Source organism: Phlebotomus papatasi, chromosome 3 (genome assembly GCF_024763615.1).
Source record: "Phlebotomus papatasi isolate M1 chromosome 3, Ppap_2.1, whole genome shotgun sequence".
Classification (NCBI taxonomy): Eukaryota; Metazoa; Arthropoda; class Insecta; order Diptera; family Psychodidae; genus Phlebotomus; species Phlebotomus papatasi.
Window position 1 is genome coordinate 12,286,808 of NC_077224.1, and position 18,884 is coordinate 12,305,691.

General features: G+C 37.0%; 3 protein-coding genes across 3 annotated transcripts; 2 read left to right on the forward strand and 1 right to left on the reverse strand.

Annotated features, from left to right (window-relative positions):
- The first annotated feature begins 2,273 nt into the window (after positions 1-2,273).
- On the forward strand, positions 2,274-9,794 carry LOC129807752 (vacuolar protein sorting-associated protein 53 homolog). Its single transcript, XM_055857216.1, has 2 exons — positions 2,274-4,590; positions 9,423-9,794. Exons 1-2 carry the CDS (start codon positions 2,383-2,385, stop codon positions 9,792-9,794), a joined length of 2,580 nt encoding a protein of 859 aa, XP_055713191.1. The 5' UTR covers positions 2,274-2,382.
- Positions 9,786-11,269, reverse strand: LOC129807763 (nuclear pore complex protein Nup50). The gene is made up of 2 exons (XM_055857242.1): positions 11,134-11,269; positions 9,786-11,044 (listed from the first exon to the last, which is right to left on the reverse strand). Exon 2 carries the CDS (start codon positions 11,034-11,036, stop codon positions 9,861-9,863), a length of 1,176 nt encoding a protein of 391 aa, XP_055713217.1. The 5' UTR covers positions 11,037-11,044; positions 11,134-11,269; the 3' UTR covers positions 9,786-9,860.
- A 22-nt stretch (positions 11,270-11,291) lies between these two features.
- LOC129807766 (GDP-fucose transporter 1) lies at positions 11,292-17,110 on the forward strand. Its single transcript, XM_055857247.1, has 2 exons — positions 11,292-11,712; positions 16,106-17,110. Exons 1-2 carry the CDS (start codon positions 11,636-11,638, stop codon positions 17,037-17,039), a joined length of 1,011 nt encoding a protein of 336 aa, XP_055713222.1. The 5' UTR covers positions 11,292-11,635; the 3' UTR covers positions 17,040-17,110.
- Positions 17,111-18,884: the final 1,774 nt, after the last annotated feature.

Genomic DNA, 18,884 nt, shown 5'->3' on the forward strand with positions numbered 1-18,884 from the left:
GACCCGGGGAACAATAAGTTTTTTTTTGACTATTTACATTAATTGAAATCTATCTAATTGTGCACATCATAATAGAAGGATGTTGGATTCTTGGCTAATTTTCTCAAGACTCCAGATATTCAGGAAAAGAAAATATTTGAGATCAAAAATCACGAATTTCGAACTTTGTGAAATGACTTTTTCAATTTTTTTTATATTCATTTATTTTTTTCAGCAAAATTTCTTTAGAAACACAAAATAGAATATCCAAAGATTGTATATTGCATATTTTGATATAATAAACTACTCTCAATTTTCCAGAAAAGCGCGTAGAATTTTCCGGGTCATATATGACCCTATTGTCGGCAAGGGTAAAGGTTTATGAAAGTGTTTTCGTGCCAACAATGTAGTTGGGCCAGTTGGGACATTGTTTTTCTTTGTGAAATCCAGAAGGAAAATATCTTGCTCCTGGACATTTCATCTTATATCTGATGAATTATAAAATATTTTGCAATATTTTATAGTATTCTGAAAGCGTCTCATATTGTGCAATTGTATTGTGTGTGAATAAATATGTAGATAAGTTTATTTTTGCCAAATACCACTCAAAATATTGTGACAGAGACTTCAAGGGGATTACCAGGAAGATTCCTTGAACACCAGGAGTACATGGTTAAAACTTTTGAACACTGACCAAAATATTAAAACAAGTTTTCCTTGGAACAAATTTTTTTGGAATCGATTTGCATCTAGAAAAGATATTTGTTTGTTCCAAAAAGTTTTCTTTACAGTTTCGTTACAAAATACAGTTACAATTTTGTTAGAGTTGTCTTTTGGAACCGTTTTGCTGCGGTGGAATGTTTACAAATTTGAGTTGATTTCGTTTTATACAAATTTATTCCTGAAAGTTGGATTAGAATTTGTTGCACTCGGCTGTTTTGTTCCCACTGTCAGGAACAAATTGGTACATATTTTTTATAACAATATTATTCCTACATCTGTAACATATTTGTTCCAAAAATTTTCGGTATCTGTGGACGAGGTAATTTTTGGAACGAAATTATTACTCATATGGGGAATCTTTTTGTTCCCATTGTCGGGAACAAATCCGTGTAAGTGATTTCGTCTTACTGTTAAGACCTATACTTCAGTCGAGATGGATTTCGGTGGCGAAAGTTCATAAGGAACATCAAGCAAGAATCAACTTAAGAGTGTTTTATACAGACGCGTGCATGACGAAATCATATGCGAATGCTGGCACCAAGAGGGGAAGGGAATCTCGAATTAAAAAAAAAAGTGAAACCCTGAAGCACGAAAATTGCCACAGATTTGGGGTCCTCTTCACTTCGGTGACGGGTGACTGAGTGTGAGAGGAGGGATACGATTTTGTACTAGACGAGCTATTTATTGAAACAAATTCGTTACTAATAATGGGTATCTTTTTGAGTCTCATAAAATGAACAAGATTATGCCAAAAACTATGGTGTCCGTGGACGAGCTAATTTTTGGAACAAATACGTGCCGAAATTTTTTACCGTGTACAGTGTTCATCAAGACAATCCAGTTTGCCATGATTTTGGCCAAATTAGTAACTTCAAGCAAAGAAAAAACTCTTAAAAAGACCGTGATATAGATTTTGAAAATGGTATGTACACTTCCCTTGAGGACAATAGGGTCATATATGATCCGGGGTTTTTCCGAGTTTTCACGCAATGGAATTTTTTTCCTCTCTGGACTATTATATTTGATCATAAAGCATTAGGAAAAACTCAATTTTACATGAATTCATCTGCTGAATAAAAGTGTGACGCGAAAGAGTTAAGACTAGCTATTGAAATATAGCCACAGATAAGATTCATAAATGAATACGGAAGAAATACGAAGTGTTCGAAGGTAGCGTATGTGCGAACGATCAAAGCTTTCCCCTACTCTGAAAAATTTCAGCAATTTCCCTCAAAATGCTTCATTTCTAAGAAAATTCCTTACAAAAAGCAAAAGATGGACGCCATTAATTTTCATATTTTGCTTAGTTTCATTAATATTACATCAATCTTTGCATAAAATAATTGATAAAATTACTTACCATATTACCAGAGATAAAGCAGCGAGTTACTTGTTCATTTGCAATCACAATATTCACGATTTTTCACAAATTTTTTCAACCCAAAAGGAGAGAAGCAGTGCATCCATGAAGCGAAGCCGAGGACGAAAAGAACGATGAAGCGGAAGAAAGCTTTTTGAAGTTTGAATTAAGAAGAGGCGTTCCGGAAAATTTAGGCATTAATTTTGACCATTTTGACAGTTCAGAGTGACATAACCTCACAAAAATACCCAGTGCGGGGTCAGTGGTGTTTTTTTCTGTGAAAATTCGGGTTTTGGGGCAATTTATCGTACATTTCCATAATGTTGGGTGGTCAGGAGGATGTGGATAGTGGTCAGGGTGAAAATAGTGAAAATAGAATAGCCACAATAGTGCTAACAAGTGATGTTCAGGCAGCAATAGAGCAAGTTCTGCAGAATCCAGGAGCCAGTCCCTTGGATCAGCCTGATTTCAATCCCACGGACTACATCAATCAGCTGTTTCCCAATGAACAATCCCTGTCTAATATTGACGATGTCATCGCCAAGATGGAATGCGAGGTGAGTGTAATTGATGATAATATCCGGAGTGTTGTGCGCGGTCAGACAAATACTGGGCAGGATGGGCGAAAAGCCTTGGAAGATGCTCAGAGAACAATAATGCAGCTGTCGAGTCAGATAACAGAGATTAAGACTCGGGCTGAGAAGACCGAGGATATGGTGAAGGAGATCACAAGGGATATCAAGCAACTGGATTCAGCCAAGAAGAATCTCACTTCTGCAATTACCACACTCAATCATTTGCACATGCTGGTGGGTGGTGTTGAGAGTCTGACCAAATTGGCCGAGAAGAGGCTGTATGGGGAAGTTCTGAATCCCCTGCAGGCCATCACTGAGGTCAATTTGCACTTTCAGCAATACACAGAAGTGGCACACATTAAGACCCTCTCAGACAAAGTTACCCAAATCCATGGGGAGTTGGCTAATCAAATCACAGAGGACTTTAAGAATGTCTTCACTCCGGGGCAGCAGAATGCCATGAAGATGAGCCTAGCTCAGTTGGCGGATGCCTGTCGGGTGGTTTCTGTGCTGGAGCCTCGGGTCAAGAGGGATCTCCTGAAATGGTTTATAAATCTTCAGCTGCAGGAATATGTGCAGCTTTTCCATGAGAATCAGGATATAGCCTGGCTCGATAAGATTGACAAACGCTATGCCTGGATCAAGAGGCATTTGCTGGACTTTGAGGATAAATTTGGGAAAATATTCCCAGTTGACTGGGAAGTTTCTGAAAGGATAACTGTCCAGTTCTGTCACACAACTCATGAGCAACTGTCCAAGTTGATGACCAGGCGTCGGATGGAGATTGATGTGAAGCTCCTGCTTTATGCCATTGGGAAGACAACGGCTTTTGAGGCACTCCTGGCCAAAAGATTCACCGGAATTACTCTGCAGGATTCACCAGGGAAGACTCCTCAAAGCCCTCAGAAACCTCCAATTGTCCAGGAGCTTAAGACAGAATCTCCAGCTCAGAGTGAATCCGAAGAGGGAGGAATTGTAAAACCGGTAGTTTCTCCATTCACTGACCTCATAGGTTCCTGCTTTAAGCCCTACCTGGACATCTACACGGATAGCATTGATAAGAATCTGGCTGAATTGATAGAACAATTCCTCCAGGCAAAAATCCCAGCAGATCCCGTGGCCAGGACAACGGTATTCCCCAGCTGTGCTGATCTCTTTGTCTTCTACAAAAAGTGCATGGTGCAATGTGTTCAACTGAGCAATGGGAAGCCAATGTATGACCTAGCCATGATCTTCAAGAAATACCTAAGAGAATATGCAGCAAAGATCCTAGAAAGTCGAATTCCCAAACTCACAACATCCTACACACCATCCTCCATCAGCACCAGTATGTCTCTCCTCACCAGAGATCTCCAGAATCTCTCCACAGCAGCCGGTCAAGTGATCCATAGTTTCCTGAAAGAGGGAGAAGCTCCCAGATTCACCAAGGATGAAATCATCACAATCTGCTGCATTCTCACAACAGCAGAATACTGTCTGGAAACTGTTCAGCAACTCGAGGATAAACTCAAGGAAAAAGTCGATCAATCCTTCATGGATAAAATCGATCTGGGCGAGGAGAAGGATGTCTATCATCGTATCATCTCAAATTGCATTCAATTCTTGGTTCAGGATCTCGAAACAGGCTGTGAGCCTGCTTTGATTGTCATGAGCAAAGTTCAATGGCAAACCATCAGTAATGTTGGGGATCAGAGTACTTTTGTCAACTCCATCATCAGCCACTTCAAACAAACCATTCCAACGATCCGGGACAATTTGGCAACATCCCGCAAATACTACATTCAGTTTTGCCACAAATTCGTCAATTCCTTCATTCCTAAGTTCATCAATCACCTCTACAAGTGCCGCCTGACCAGTGTCCAGGAGAGCAATGTTCTGGGATGCGAACAGCTCCTCCTGGACACTCACAGCCTCAAAACAGTCCTCCTGGACTTACCGTCAATCGGATCGCAAGTAAGTCATTTAACTCTTTCATCTCTTTTTGGGACTCTGAGTAGAGAAGACTAGGGACCTGCGCACGGAGTAATCTTGCGCGCTGCGCGCAAAAAAAATTTTCGACTTGCGCGCAAAATAAATGTGCGCGCACTTTCTTTTCTTTTTGAAGAAAAAATTCACTTTTTTTCGCACTGAATAATTTTTGTAAAATTTTTAAATATTGTTCAGTAGTTTTTATTTCAATTATTTTCTGCAGTTTCATGATTAATATTCTTTTTTTTTAATTCTTATTAATTAACCCATTAATTACCATGGTATTATACATCATATGCAAATTGAGTGATTTTAGATAATTTATTCCTGTGCGATTTTTATCCGAATTGCTGTCGGGAGTAGGGATCTGCGCACGGAGTAATCTTGCGCGCAGCACGCAGGGGTAAAGGAGGGTTTGCGCGCAAGATTCACTGTTTGCGCGCAATTTCTTTCTTGCGCGCAATTTCTTTCTTGCGCGCAAGCTCTATTTTTGCGCGCAAACTTTTTTGCGCGAAAAACATTTTGAGACTGAAGAAAGTAATACCAACCAACAAAAAGGCTTCAGTTCCCGGTTTCCAGAAAAAGCGTTTAGTTTCTCTGTGGATTCGTCCTTCTTTATGGCCTCTACACATTGGGAGCAATTTTTGTCAAAAATTGCTTTTTTGAAGGAAATTCCCTGCAGCGTTGTAGGGGGAAACGTCAAATTTCTGTCAAAAACGCAATTTTTGACGAAAATTGCTCCCAATGTGTAGACACCTTTACACAGTATATTTTGTTCCGAAAAAAGTGGCACGTTTGAGGAAAAATTAGGTATTAAGGAATGGTTTCACGAAATATTTTTTGTTACTAGTATATACCTTATGTATAAATCGCTCTTCACATTAACATTTTCCTTAATATTGTCCCTCAATCTGAATTATATCTGAAACGTACGACTTTTTTCCTAACTAAGAAAGTATTTATTAGTTTTTTTAGAAAAATTTCTTAAATTTTTTCTGCTATTTTTGTCCCTATCGTCCGTAGAGGTACGAAAAATACTGAACTTAGACAATGTTGTGTATGAAATTCGTTCAGCTTAAACATAAAACAGTTAAATTGTGCATAAAACTCTCAATGCTAAAGCATAAAAGATTAATTAATCATTTTGCTAAAGCATGAAACGGCTAGTTAAACAGTCTCTGCTTGAGCAGTGTATTTTAGCAAAATCTTTACCATTTTATGCTTAAGCTGTGCGAGTATTATTCACTATCTTAATTATTTTATAATAAGGTTGTGTAGGTTTTGCACACAATTTGGATTTTTTTAAGCAGAAGCTATACAGTTTTAGTGCACAATTTTAACTGTTTCATATTAAAGGAGAAGAAGATTTATAAGACTTTACACGGTTTGTGCTGAGGTAGTGCGGGATTTGTGCTCAATTTCGACTGTACTACGTTTTCTAGTTGTTTCTGGAATTTTTTTCAAATCTATCTAAAAATTTCTAAAATAAAGTATTCTATTTTATCTAAAATAGGGTATTTTGGACTATTTAGAATCGATAAAAATTCGATTCTTGTGGATGATTACAAACTATAAGGATATCCAAATGTAAAATATTTTTTGTAGAACCTCAATGAATTCCTGAGCTTAGATATTTTTGATTAAAAAATGGTAAAATTGACTTGCAGCATATGCTGCGGTCCGGAAAGAGTTAAATTCATATGCGCATGATGCATCTGCTTCATTCAAATTTTATCCCAAGTATCCCAAGTAGCCTATTATCCTGACTATCCGTTACCAAAAAAACCTTAATATTCTAAAAACTTTAAGAAATTTATGTGAGTCATATAAAAAAAATATCTTCGCTTCTTGGTTAGTCTTAAAATTGCAAGGGGCACCTCATTATAGAAAAAAAATAACCATTTGATAAAGATTTTTTTCTAGAAATTATGAAACGTACCAGAGCAAAAGAAAGTGTCTCTCAGATCACGGAAACCTGTACAAGAAACAGGGAAACGTGTTAAAAAAAAATCAAAAATTCGGAAACATTTTTCTAAAACCACGAAAACGCTTGCAAAAGCACACAGAAATGCACATTAAAAATTATAGGGAGAGAATAACTAAACCACGTTAAAAAAAACACACACACACACACACACACACATTCATTGAAATGTGAAAACGTGGACACTCGGAAAAATTTCGTCAGTAAAATTAGCATTTGTCGTAATTTCCTTTTGACAACTTTTCAGGGTTTTCTGGAGACAAAATTTTCAGTGGCAGAATGATGCCACTACCCCACTTGATACCACCTTGAATAAAACGGTATTTTTTCCAAATATTACGATATTTAAGAATTATGAAATATATATAATTGTGAGTGCTAGTATCAAAGGAAGATTGTGAACTGGTTTATTTGGATATTTCTCTATTTATTGTACATTTTGAATATATTTTTTTTATATTATGTGAGCGGGTTTTGTAAAATGTCCTTCAAGGTAGAGAATGAAAATAACCATTTTTCATACAATTTATTTTTCTTAAAATAAATTGGCTATAAACGTTGTCATTTTTGAAAATCTTTAATAAGGAAATATTTAAAAATTTTATTCTAGATCTTGGAAAATGAAAAAAAGAATATTGAAAATGTTTTAACGAACAAACCAAAAGAGTTTTTCTCTTTATTTTTAAATTCCTATGACTAGTTTAATCTTATTAAATATAAGTTTAGAAAACTTGAATCGTGAGAGAAAAATAATATTCGCAAAAATATGAAAAAAAAGAATATTGGAAAGATAATTACCAAGATTTATCGTTACTTTATATTCGATATATAGTTGTTTATGTAAAATATTGTAAAAGTATTGTCAAAATGATTCTTTTTTCAACAAAAAAAATCCAGATTTTTCGATCGGGAATGGTTTCTAAAGTCTATTTTTTAGATCATTCTCCATAGAAAACACACCGATGCGTAATGTTTGGTATTATATATCATGAGAATCATGATTATAATTTACACAAAAGTCACAAATAATTTCATAGACAAAATTCCATAGGAATTTTGAAAAAAAGAAAGTAAATAAAAGGAAACCTTTATTGCTTTTTACTCCATTGGTTGTGAATCTAATAAATACCAGATTTTGACAAAAAATTTACAAGAATCCTGTGTAACAATCTTGGTGAATTTGGGTATAATAAGATATGTAGTTAAATTAAAATATAGCAAGATTCAATAAAAATCTCTATGAAGACAGGGAGTGGTAAACATCTTGTTACTTTTCCACATAAAACAATATTTTACAAGATTGTACTAAATCATTTGCAAATTTTTTTCCCAGTATACAAATGATTTTTTAGTCTTGTAAATATTTAACTAAGGTTTAAAAGATAATATATTTTCTTGTGAAGAAGTCCTGAAAAAAAAATTTCCGATAACCTTTAGAGTAGAATCACATTAACAAAAAAATGCTCGCCGTAGCCTCACCGTATTTCGTTAATTTACGCATTTTCATTGCAATTCTTACGCAAATTCTCGATTACCGTATTACCTTATCTCATACTCGGTTGGACTAGGAGAAAATAATATAAGAAAACTGAAGAAATAAAACGAAAATTCGATAAACGGTGAGCAAAAAAAAAACTGTAAGAGAAATTAATCGTACAGTTTTTTTTTTGCTCACCGTTTATCGAATTTTCGTTTTATTTCTTCAATTTTCTTATATTATTTTCACCTAGTGCCACCGAGTATGAGACAAGGTAATACGGTAATCGAGAATTTGCATAAGAATTACAATGAAAGTGTGTAAATTAACGAAATACGGTGAGCATTTTACTGTCAATGTGTTTCAGCCCTTAAGCAAATAATTCTTTTCAAGGGAAGAAACGTACAGGAAACTTCATATATTATTAACATACAGTAGACTCTCACTCAATCGGTTCTTTTTCAATCGGGTGAAAAATTTTGTTGATAATCTTCACGTTTAATTATGAAGTTAATTCGCTCAAATTCGTTGTAGTTCTTCCTATTTTATCGTGATAATTGAGCGCTTTTTGTGGAATTTACAAAGGCTTTGACGCTCAATTCTATCGCTAAACCGGATGACATTTTTCCCCAAATGCTCAATTGAGAGAGAGTCTACTGTACTGCCATACTACAGATTACACTTTTAGAATCATATTGCACTTCAGGTTCCCTCCTAAAGTCAAGGAAATATTTTGCAGTGTATCTTGATTTTCAAGAAATAAACTAAAGTTTAAGAGAAATTTTTAAATTCTTGGAAGGAGACGGTTTTAAACCGGTTTCATCTTTAAAAACCGGTTTCAAAACCGTCTCCGAAATAGAGCGATTAACAGGTTTTTCGAAACCGGTTAACTCTTTCGTCTCTTTTGGGACTGTAGTACCCAAAGAAGCATATGCATTTTCTATGAAAAACAATGTTTTTTAATTATTCAGAACTGATAAAAATCCGATTCTTGTAGATGATTACAAACTATAAGGATGTCCAAATGTAAGATATTTTTTGTAGGACTTCAATTAATTCATGAGCTTAGACATTTTTGATTAAAAATTGTGAAATTAGCTTGCAGCATATGCTGCGGTCCGGAAAGAGTTAACCGTTCTTGGAATCACTAGTCATGATTCAAATCCGAAGGTAGCGCACTTTTCTCTTACTAACAAAGAAAATTAGGCCAAAAAATTTTTTTTAATAGTTTTCAATGCAAATTTAAACTTTTTTACGCCGTTTCAATTTTGCAATTTTTTTTTTGTAAAAATCACAGGACTTGTTTCCTGCAATGAATTGCCCCTTGGCCTTTGCTAAACTGCGTCCTTTTCGCAGGTAAACCGAAAAGCTCCCGCCAGCTTTACCAAGATTGTGATCAAGGGCATGACGAAGGCGGAGATGATCATCAAAGTTGTGATGGCTCCCGTGATTCCAGCCAGTGTCTTCACCGAGCAATTCCTCAAGCTTCTGCCCGACAGCACACTCGTGGAGTTCCACAAGGTTCTGGACATGAAGGGAATGCGTCGCGTCGATCAAGCCCAGCTGGCGGAGTTATTCAAGCGAACGGCTCCCAAGGAGAATCTCTCCCTGGCCCTAGACGCTGTATCCTCGTCCAGCGTAGCTGCCAAGATCCTCGACAGTCCGGAGAGTGACAAGGGACGAATCAAGAAGCTGGAGAAATTGATTAAAAAACGCCTGCCCAATTGAGGAATTTTATTTCAAAGTTCATGTCTCTATTTATACAGAAAATTATTTAAAAGAAAAAATTGTAGTTTAATCTGTTGCGTATTTCTCAATGGCATTGAGAAGTTCCTCTGCTTCATCTGCATTCTTGACTTTCAGCAGCATGGAGACGGGCTTCTTGTCTGTTTCGGGATTTGGGATGCATACCATCATCACGTTGTTCTTCCCGAGAATCTTGGCTGGAATACTTTTGGTCAGAAGGAGATTGACCAGGACATTGCCCAGGGAAGTGTCAGCACGGACAATCATCTGAATCTTTTTGCCTTCATTGACGGATTTCAGGTAGAGTGTACCAATGCCACGTTCCTTGTAGCCTTCATCTGTTTTGATGAAGACCTTACAGCGCTTCGAGAAGACACTGTCGTCCTCCACGACGGGCGTAAAGGAGACTTTTGGGGGCTCGTCACTTTCTTCCTCGCCTTCTTCGTCATTGTCCCCCTTGGTGTCCTTGTCTTCAGCCTCCGTTGACTTGGTCACATTGCCAAATGTGAAGGGTTTCGATGCCCCAAAGGAGAATCCCGTGGAGGCAGAAGCTGTCAGGGAAGTTGATCCAAAGGCTCCTCCCGGAGAGGAAGTTTTTGCCCCAAAATTTCCCACTGAACTCGTAGCTGTGGCTGTACTGGAGAATGCACTCAAGGCTGATGTGCTAGGAGCTGTCATTCCAAAGCTAAATCCCTTGACAGCTCCTCCTGATGTCTGTTTCTCATCATTCTTCTTGATCTCCTTCAGATATTTCTCGTAGTCTTCAAAAATCGGCGTCAGGATGATCAAAGGATTCTTCTCGATCTTACTCTTTATCCACTCCAACACAGACTTATTCAAATCCACCAATTTCTTGTGATACTCACTCTCATTTCCACTTTCCTGACCCTTTTCCTGCTGTCCATCTTTCTCCTGGCTCTTCGGTGGTCCATTGGATGTCACAGCTGGGGAGCTGGTCGTCTTGCTGAGGAAGGAAAAGGGTGAACTGGTAGCAACTGGAGCTGTTGGGGTCTTTGTGAAGCCACCAAAACCACTAAAAATTCCCGGTGGCGGAGCATCTTTTGATTCAGTGGCTGGAGCAATGCGCCTTCTGGCTGTTTTAATCACGCGATTCTTTATCTCATCCTCCGAGGCCTTCCTAAAGGTTCCCCTTTCCTCGGGGGCATCCTCCTCATCCCAATTGTCGCTGTTCAAATCCCCCAAATTCCTCCTTTTTGTCGTCATGTCCTTTCCTGCCCCAAACATTTTGAGGTTAGATTGCACTTTCACTCACTTTTAACCCCCAAAAAATCCACAAATTTCACAAAAATCTCCTCCTCACCTCTGCCCAGATCAATTTGCAGCCCAAACTTTCAAATTACACTGCGAATTTTCACACTTTTTCACCAAAAATACTTTTCCCGGGGCTTTGTTTTTTTTTGCATGAAAAACACACGCACGTTTGACATTCAACAACTTTCCGGAATTCCGGAAGGAATTTTGGGTCACTTCGCGATTTTTTATTGGGCTTTTTGGGTGCACTTGTGCAAACATCGGCTGTGCAAACGTAAACAAAACTCAATTTCTCTTGGGAAAAAAAGGAAAACAAAGCTGGAATTTTGATTGTTGGGATCTGCTCTCTTTCCGGCAACTTGTCCAAACAATGCCCCAGTTTGGGAGTCCAAGAAAATTGAGTATTTCCCGGAAAGAAGACAGTTTCTTTGCACTGAGCTTGGAGAGAGGAAGGCATTCCTCTCGATAGTTTTCCAAGGTTTTATTGTGAATTCCAAGTGATTGTGATAAGAAAATTGTGTTAAGTAGTCACCAAAGGAGTAATTAACAAGATGTACAAGCCACTGGAAGAAAAAGTAGCCCCAATGAAGGAGTATATCCACATAATTGTGGTTGTCCTTTCCTATTGGTAAGTTTATTTTTTAAACAGCCTGATTCCTGGATAGAGGGATCCGAGGGATCAAAGGAATAGAATTTCTGGTATCTGATAGGTCTATTTAGTAGAGGAATATTTGCAGTATTTAGAACAGAAATGCCTCCGGGATATCCCGGAAGACTTCCTAAACTCTGAATTTTTTCCTCAAAGTTTTGAGGATCATAAATCTCTTCAGCAATTCACAGAAAACGGGATGTGCAAAGAGATTGAAAAGCTAAATTATATCACGATAAGGCTCAATTTTATTTAAAAATAAAGTTAAGAAGTTAGAGAACCAATGAAGAATTAGGTAAAGGAAATCTCTGCGAAGAACTTTTAACCATGATCTTAGCTAGATCCTAGTCTTCTGTCTGAGTTTATTTGCACTTTAACCCTTCCGCCAGAATTGATTTCCTCTCTGATACCCTCTCAGCATGTCCTAAATTTTCAAATTCATCCCTATCCGATCAATTCTCAAACAAAGAAGCTTTATAGTTTTGAACTTGAAACAGTACAAAGTCATTACTCACCTTATCAGGGTGAAGGGTACCTTCTCAAAGCAATAAACTCTCCAAGTACTCACCCATTTTATCAGCAAAATTAAAAAAATGCACCATCTTAGCAAACAAAATTAGCAGGGAAGACTCATGTGAACTGTGACTTCCGCATAGTTTCTCGCGACAAGTCGTATGCAACCGCAGAGTTGAGGAAGATACCGAAAAGTTGTAATAGATTGATTAAAGCTTAAGCTGTGTCTATACAGGAAAAAAATTCATCAATATTCACAATCAATATGTGATATTGATGAAAATCGCCTACACATTAGTAATGGGCATAAATTTGGATTATTGAAGGAAATTTGTCCAGTGTGTAGGCAATTTCTTCAAAATTCGTTTCAATATGGATCGTTTTTCTTCCATATTGTATTTCAATATTGACTACCCCTACACACTGAGACAAATATCATCAATATAGGGGAAAAGTTAGGGATGCTTCGCACGCGCGAGCCTTCAAACAATGCTGATTTTCTCTTTGTTTAAAAAGAGCTGATTTCTCATTTCTTAAGGATAAGATAGGTGTTCATAAACCTTATTTTCACTACAAAAATAGGCAGCCTAGCCCTTCTTTCCTAGGTTCTACGGTCACAAATTCAAAATTGTCCCAAAATCGGTAATTTTGATGGTACACATTTCATGTGATTTTTCACAGATAAATTCATTTAACCCTCTAACTGTGTTATCAGGTTATCACACTTGCACATTAAAATTTTAATATGATTCACATTAATCGTCGCTGGTGAGAGTTCAAATGTGTAATTTGTGTGTTTGAATCATTTTATATTCAAAATTTGATCTATTTCTTGATAAAAAGGTAGACTTGTCCCGCAAAATTTGATATAAATTGATTTATAGCATTAATGCGAAAAATTAATGCGATTTTCTCTTTAATTTTTTAATGTGAAAAATATTTATGCTTTAGGTAAATTTAAACTTATTTTTGCAGGCCAAGTCCACTTCTTTATCAATAAATAGAAAAACCCCAAATGTTAAGTGACTCAAAGACACAAACAACATATTTGGACGCTCACAAGCGACAATTAATGTGAATCACATTAAAATTTTAATGTGCAAGTGTGCGAAAAAAGTTCTAAAACAATGTTTTCTAGGATAATTATGATCCAATAAAGTCGAAAAAACCATCCATTCTTCATTATCTTTTTTAGTTTAGGCGCTAGGTGAGAAAATATAAAATTTTTTTGAAACTCTTTTTGCTTCCAATATCCACATTTTTAGTTGTTTCAAATTTTTTAAATAAAATATACAAAAGTAGAATGACATATCGTTCAGTAAAAAATAAATTTATTTTAGTCAGATAACTTTAAATCGGTATTTTTATGGAAATTGGAAATGAGTTTTCTGCACAAATATTTTTTGTTGCTTTTTCTCTGACCTGTCACACAAAACTGGGGATAGCAACAAAACGAAGAGTCAAAATTTTCAACCCTCTTACAAATGCGTGGCAAGCAAATATAGAAAGTAAAGGACTTTTTAAACAAAAATAAGAAAAAAAGAGCAAGAGAAAAGATAGAAAATCAAAGAATGAGTTCAAACTTTCAAGAGATGTTTATAAGACTATTACCGAGGACACTATAGCACTTTTAAATAAATTAAACCTTTATTGTCGCTGTAAATGTGATTTTTGTGAAGATCGCCTGGAGGCGGTCTTACCCATTAGAGGGTTAATGATGAAGGGTTAATGTGGGTTGATATTTACGTAATAACTTTTTGCATAAGAGAAAAATTATTTTAAGAGTACTGGAAAATTCACAAATACTATATTTCGTGTAGGTTCAATCGCTTAGAATTTTATGGTTCGCACGCCTATTAGGCAACTCCAACTGGAAAATCATAACCTCATTAGTGACCCATTCCTTTATTAAGTGTTGTGAATTGATGAACACCTATAATTTTGAGCCAGACAGGATTTACGAGATTTACAATTTAGATGAGACGGATGAGACTGTTCTCTCATGCGTTTTTGCGGCAAAGGCAAATGTGTTGGGTTCAAGGAATGCTTAACTCTTTCCGGACCACAACATATCCAGCGAACGAATTTCAGTAAATCTCACTTTATTGTAACTCTTAGTGGTCAAATATGATACTTTTACAGAGAAAGAATTTTTTCCTTCTCTGGGAAATTGGAAAACTCATGGGTACTCTCGTCCCCAAAAGAACGCAAAGGATACAAACTTCAATTTTCTAAAAGCCAATAATATCAATTTTCTGAATGATTTTTGCGTGTCAAATGACTCCTTTACAATGTTGATCACTAAAACCAGAAGAATTATTGACGAGTATCTTGTGGGATGTCCAGGAAGTGCTAAAAAGGACACCCAGTTCCTGCTTGCCAACAGATTCCTCATAATTATTTTACACATAACACTTTAAAACAGGCTTGAGCTAAAATAAAAGCCGAAGTGAATTTGGTGGTACCAGTTGGGATTCTTCGAAATGCCGCGAAAATTCACAGAGAAAATGACAGGTTTTTAATGTGAAAATTGTTTAATTCTTTAGAGTTAAGTCATTTTCACAAGAAAATCCTTTTAATAATTTATTTGAATACAGTCATTTGGGTTAATTGTGCATAATTGTCGATATTACAACATAAACATTGGGATGAAATTTTGAGCTGGAAGATTCATATTCTTTTGAGCTGTCTCAAAATTCAGGATAGATTTGAGAAAAACCCTTTTGTACAACACTATTTTGGTTAATAAGGAATGCAAAAGTATGTATTTCAAGAAGGGACACGACCTGCAAATAAGGATAAAATAGAGAAGAAAATATTTTATCGCATTTCAGCGATTTTTTGCAACCGCAGCAGCAACTCTCTCGAGTTGAATTGCGCGTGATTTAGGAAGCTTTTCATTTGAAATGATATTTTCTTTAAATTTCTTCATATTTCCGCAAGATTCAAGTAAAATGGTGTTTAGTGAACAACTATCCGTCTTTCGAAAAAAATAACAAGAAGACAATTTATTTTTATGAGAGTTTTTCATTCTATTATGTTTTTTTTTGACGCAAAAATATTCGTCATGGCACCGTTAATAAGCGGGATTAGTGTTACCAGCACGTCAATCTGCAATTTCCATTAGAACTATCAACACAAAATTTCCGATACTACACGACTTTTAACGAGCACAGGTCTGCTTTAAAACACATTTTTTTCAACACGATGTTATTGTAGACACATTGAGCTATCTCAAAAGCATAAAAGACACTTCCTGGACAATGAGAATTCACCAAAATCAGGAAGAATAGGAAAAACTTTCCTGAAAGCACTCTCCCTCGCTGCCAAATGTCAAAATTATCGGCCATATTGGCAAATATTTCGCTCCCGCTTGGAATTTTCTTACAAGATTGGTGTCAAAAAGCAAATGACGGGCATTGGCGGGATAACCTTGCGTTTGACCTCTAGATTTTTGTGGACGAGAGTACCTACCCATAAAGTTTGAACAAGTTTTTTGAAAATTAAAAAAAAAATTATTTTTCGAATTTATGCAATCTGTTAATTGTTAGTTATCATACTTATTGGCCCCGAGAGGTTTTTCCTTATTCTGGTCTAGAAATATCAAAAATGTCGCAATATCTGCAAGGAAGCAGAAAATCGAAAATTCACGATTTTTGACCAAAAATATCTTAGCTCAGGAGTTAATTGGGATCCTGCAAAAAATATCCTAGATTTGGACATCCTTATAGTTTGTACTTATCCACAAGAATCGGAATTTTATCGATTCTAGATAGTCTAAAAAAAATTGTTGTTTCCATGGGTACCCAGTGTCCCAAAGGAGACGAAAGAGTTAAAAGGAAATGCATTTTCTTTCTAGGACAATCTCCATGCTGACGGTGTTTATCAACAAATCCCTCCTGAGCAGTGACTTGTTCAGCCTGGATGCTCCACTTTTCGTCACGTGGTCTCAATGTGTTGTATCTGCTGGTATTTGCTTCAGTCTCAGTCGCTTGTCCAAAATCTTCCCCCAAGCCATTTCCTTTCCCGAAGGTAATCCCTTGGATTCAACCACCATCAAGAGTGTCCTTCCCCTTTCCCTGCTGTTCGTTCTCATGATCTCCACCAATAATCTCTGCCTGAAGTATGTCGGAGTGGCTTTCTACTACGTAGGCAGATCCCTGACCACAGTCTTCAACGTTGTCTTCAGTTTCCTCTTGCTCAATCAGAAAACTAGCGGCAGATGCATAATTTGCTGTGTCGTTATCATCGCAGGCTTTTGGCTGGGAGTCGATCAAGAGAGTCTCACAGAATCCTTCTCACTGATCGGGACAATTTACGGCGTCGTGGGATCACTAGCACTCTCCCTGTACTCAATCTACACGAAAAAGACTCTCGTGTTTGTGAGGCAGGAAGTCTGGCTGCTGAGCTACTACAACAACGTCTACTCCGTGGTCATCTTCCTGCCCCTGCTCCTGCTCACTGGGGAGATTCCCACGGTTCTCAACTACAAATACCTCGGAGAGCTTTGGTTCTGGCTGGCGCTAGGCGTCAGTGGAGTCTGTGGCTTTGCCATTGGCTACATCACTGCCCTGCAGATCAAAGTCACCTCTCCACTCACCCACAACATCTCAGGCACGGCCAAGGCCTGCGTGCAGACTGTGATCGCCACGGAGATTTACAGCGAGAGCAAATCCTTCTCCTGGTGGCTCTCCAACATTATTGTCCTCAAGGCTAGTGCACTCTACGCTTGGTTCAAGCAGCGAGAGATGCATCAGAAATTCCAGGAGGCAGAAGCCTCCCAGAAAGTCTGACGACAGTGATTCCCATGGAGAGTTCTTGTAAGCTGATAGCTAATAAAGTTGTAATTAAGTATGACAAAAAATTGGGGTTTTGCTTTGATCCTAGCCTCATCGATCTCATGTCTCATCGTCAGTATTGAGTGGTTTTTCAAATCATGTGCAAAAATAAAATCCAGAAAAAAGTGAGAAAAGTTCTAGTGTAGAGTCAGTACATTTTCGCCAGTACGCGATTTTTCGCCACTTGCAAATAAAATAACTTTTTAACCCTTTAAAGACGATTGGAACACCGGTGTCCCATAATGAAAATAATTTTTCCTGACTACCTAAAGTTATTTTTTTCTTATGTCTGTAGTGGCGGCATTACTTATGGCCAGTCTTTACTTGTGGCCTCCTCGCAGAAATGTTCATTTTTTCTCATAAAATGATTTCGAAGAACTACAAAATTAGGAATATTTGATGTCCTATCATTAAATGTAACTTTACTACTGACTTATTTTAATATTTCAGAATAATATTAATTGATTTATGCAAAATACTTCACAGATGCGGAAAACGATTAAAAAGGGACAGATAATCATAACCGGCTTATGTAGGTGAGATTCTTATTGTGAGCTAACTCGGAATGCGTGTAAATTCGATTTAGAGCTGAAGTTGGGGGACGCCATTCAGTTATCTTGAATCAAATTTGTGAACTTATACAAATTTTGTATTTAAACCAAAATATCAAGGATTTGGATGAACTGGCACAAAAGTGATATATGGGTGAAATGTAGACCAGAATGTACTCTATAATTTTCCTATAGAACATGATCTCATCGATTACTCAGAAGCCAAGATAAGCGAGGTTTTTGTTTCTTAACTTTTTTTTTCATCCAGAGTGCCCCAAGTGTTCATTTGTTGAACTTCAACTATATCAAAGAATTGTTGTATTTTGTGGGACTTTCCATTTAAAACCCTATTTTAAGTGTTTTGGTGGAGTAGAGGCAGTCAAATTGGCATCTGAGTGATTACAAAGCGTTATTATGGGAAAAGTAAAATTTTTCACACTTAAACGGCAAAATCGGACAAATCGCATTATCTGATCGAAAAATGATGTATGGACGAAATGTACACACAAATGTCCTCTACAATTATGTCGAAGTAATCATCAAGATCGGTTCAGCGACAGTCGAGATAATTGAGGTTATGTGATATTGAAATTGGTTTTTCGACTGTGGCGCCCCTGGTGTTGGTCCCACGAAGTTCAAATGTTCTAGAAAGTTGTAGTATTTGGTAAGATCTTTCGTTTAAGCCCTCACTCATCAAAATCGGTCACATAGAACCGGAGATATGATTTTTTGAATTTCGTGAACTTTGACCCTTTATATCTCCGGTTCTATTGAAACCACAGCGCACAATTGCACCATTTTGGAAACGTCCTGGACTGGACTACAACACACTAAAATTTCATTAACTTGCACAAAGAAGTTTTTGAGAAAAATGAGTTTGAATTTTGATGAATTTTGACGCTATCGCAGCGCCACCTGTGGTGACTCTTTGAACTTCCATCTGAAAGTGCTCATCGAGACGAAACCAAAAATCCAAAATTTAGCTCAAAATGTTAATTAGAACCGGAGATAGAGGCCGGTCAATGTTAGAACTTTGACCCCTTATAGCTGGGGTCAGGGGTTATGGATCGACTTAAGTGTTTTTTTTTTGTTTGATAGGTATAATCTGCGGCTATAACATACTAAAATTTCAGCCCGATGCACAAAGGAATTTTTGAGTTATTTAACTTAGAAAATTGAAAAATTTTCTTTTTAAGAATAGCGCCCCTAGCGGTAGTTTTATGAATTTATGATGTTAGAAGGGGAAGTG

What these genes read in the sequence shown, in the direction of transcription:
- LOC129807752 (XM_055857216.1), top strand. Translation starts at nt 2,383, where the DNA reads ATGTTGGGTGGTCAGGAGGATGTGGATAGTGGTCAGGGTGAAAATAGT. An exon ending in TACCGTCAATCGGATCGCAA is followed by an intron (nt 4,591 to 9,422) that starts GTAAGTCATTTA and finishes TCCTTTTCGCAG; the next exon opens with GTAAACCGAAAAGCTCCCGC.
- LOC129807763 (XM_055857242.1), bottom strand. Translation starts at nt 11,036, where the DNA reads ATGACGACAAAAAGGAGGAATTTGGGGGATTTGAACAGCGACAATTGG.
- LOC129807766 (XM_055857247.1), top strand. Translation starts at nt 11,636, where the DNA reads ATGTACAAGCCACTGGAAGAAAAAGTAGCCCCAATGAAGGAGTATATC. An exon ending in GTGGTTGTCCTTTCCTATTG is followed by an intron (nt 11,713 to 16,105) that starts GTAAGTTTATTT and finishes TTTTCTTTCTAG; the next exon opens with GACAATCTCCATGCTGACGG.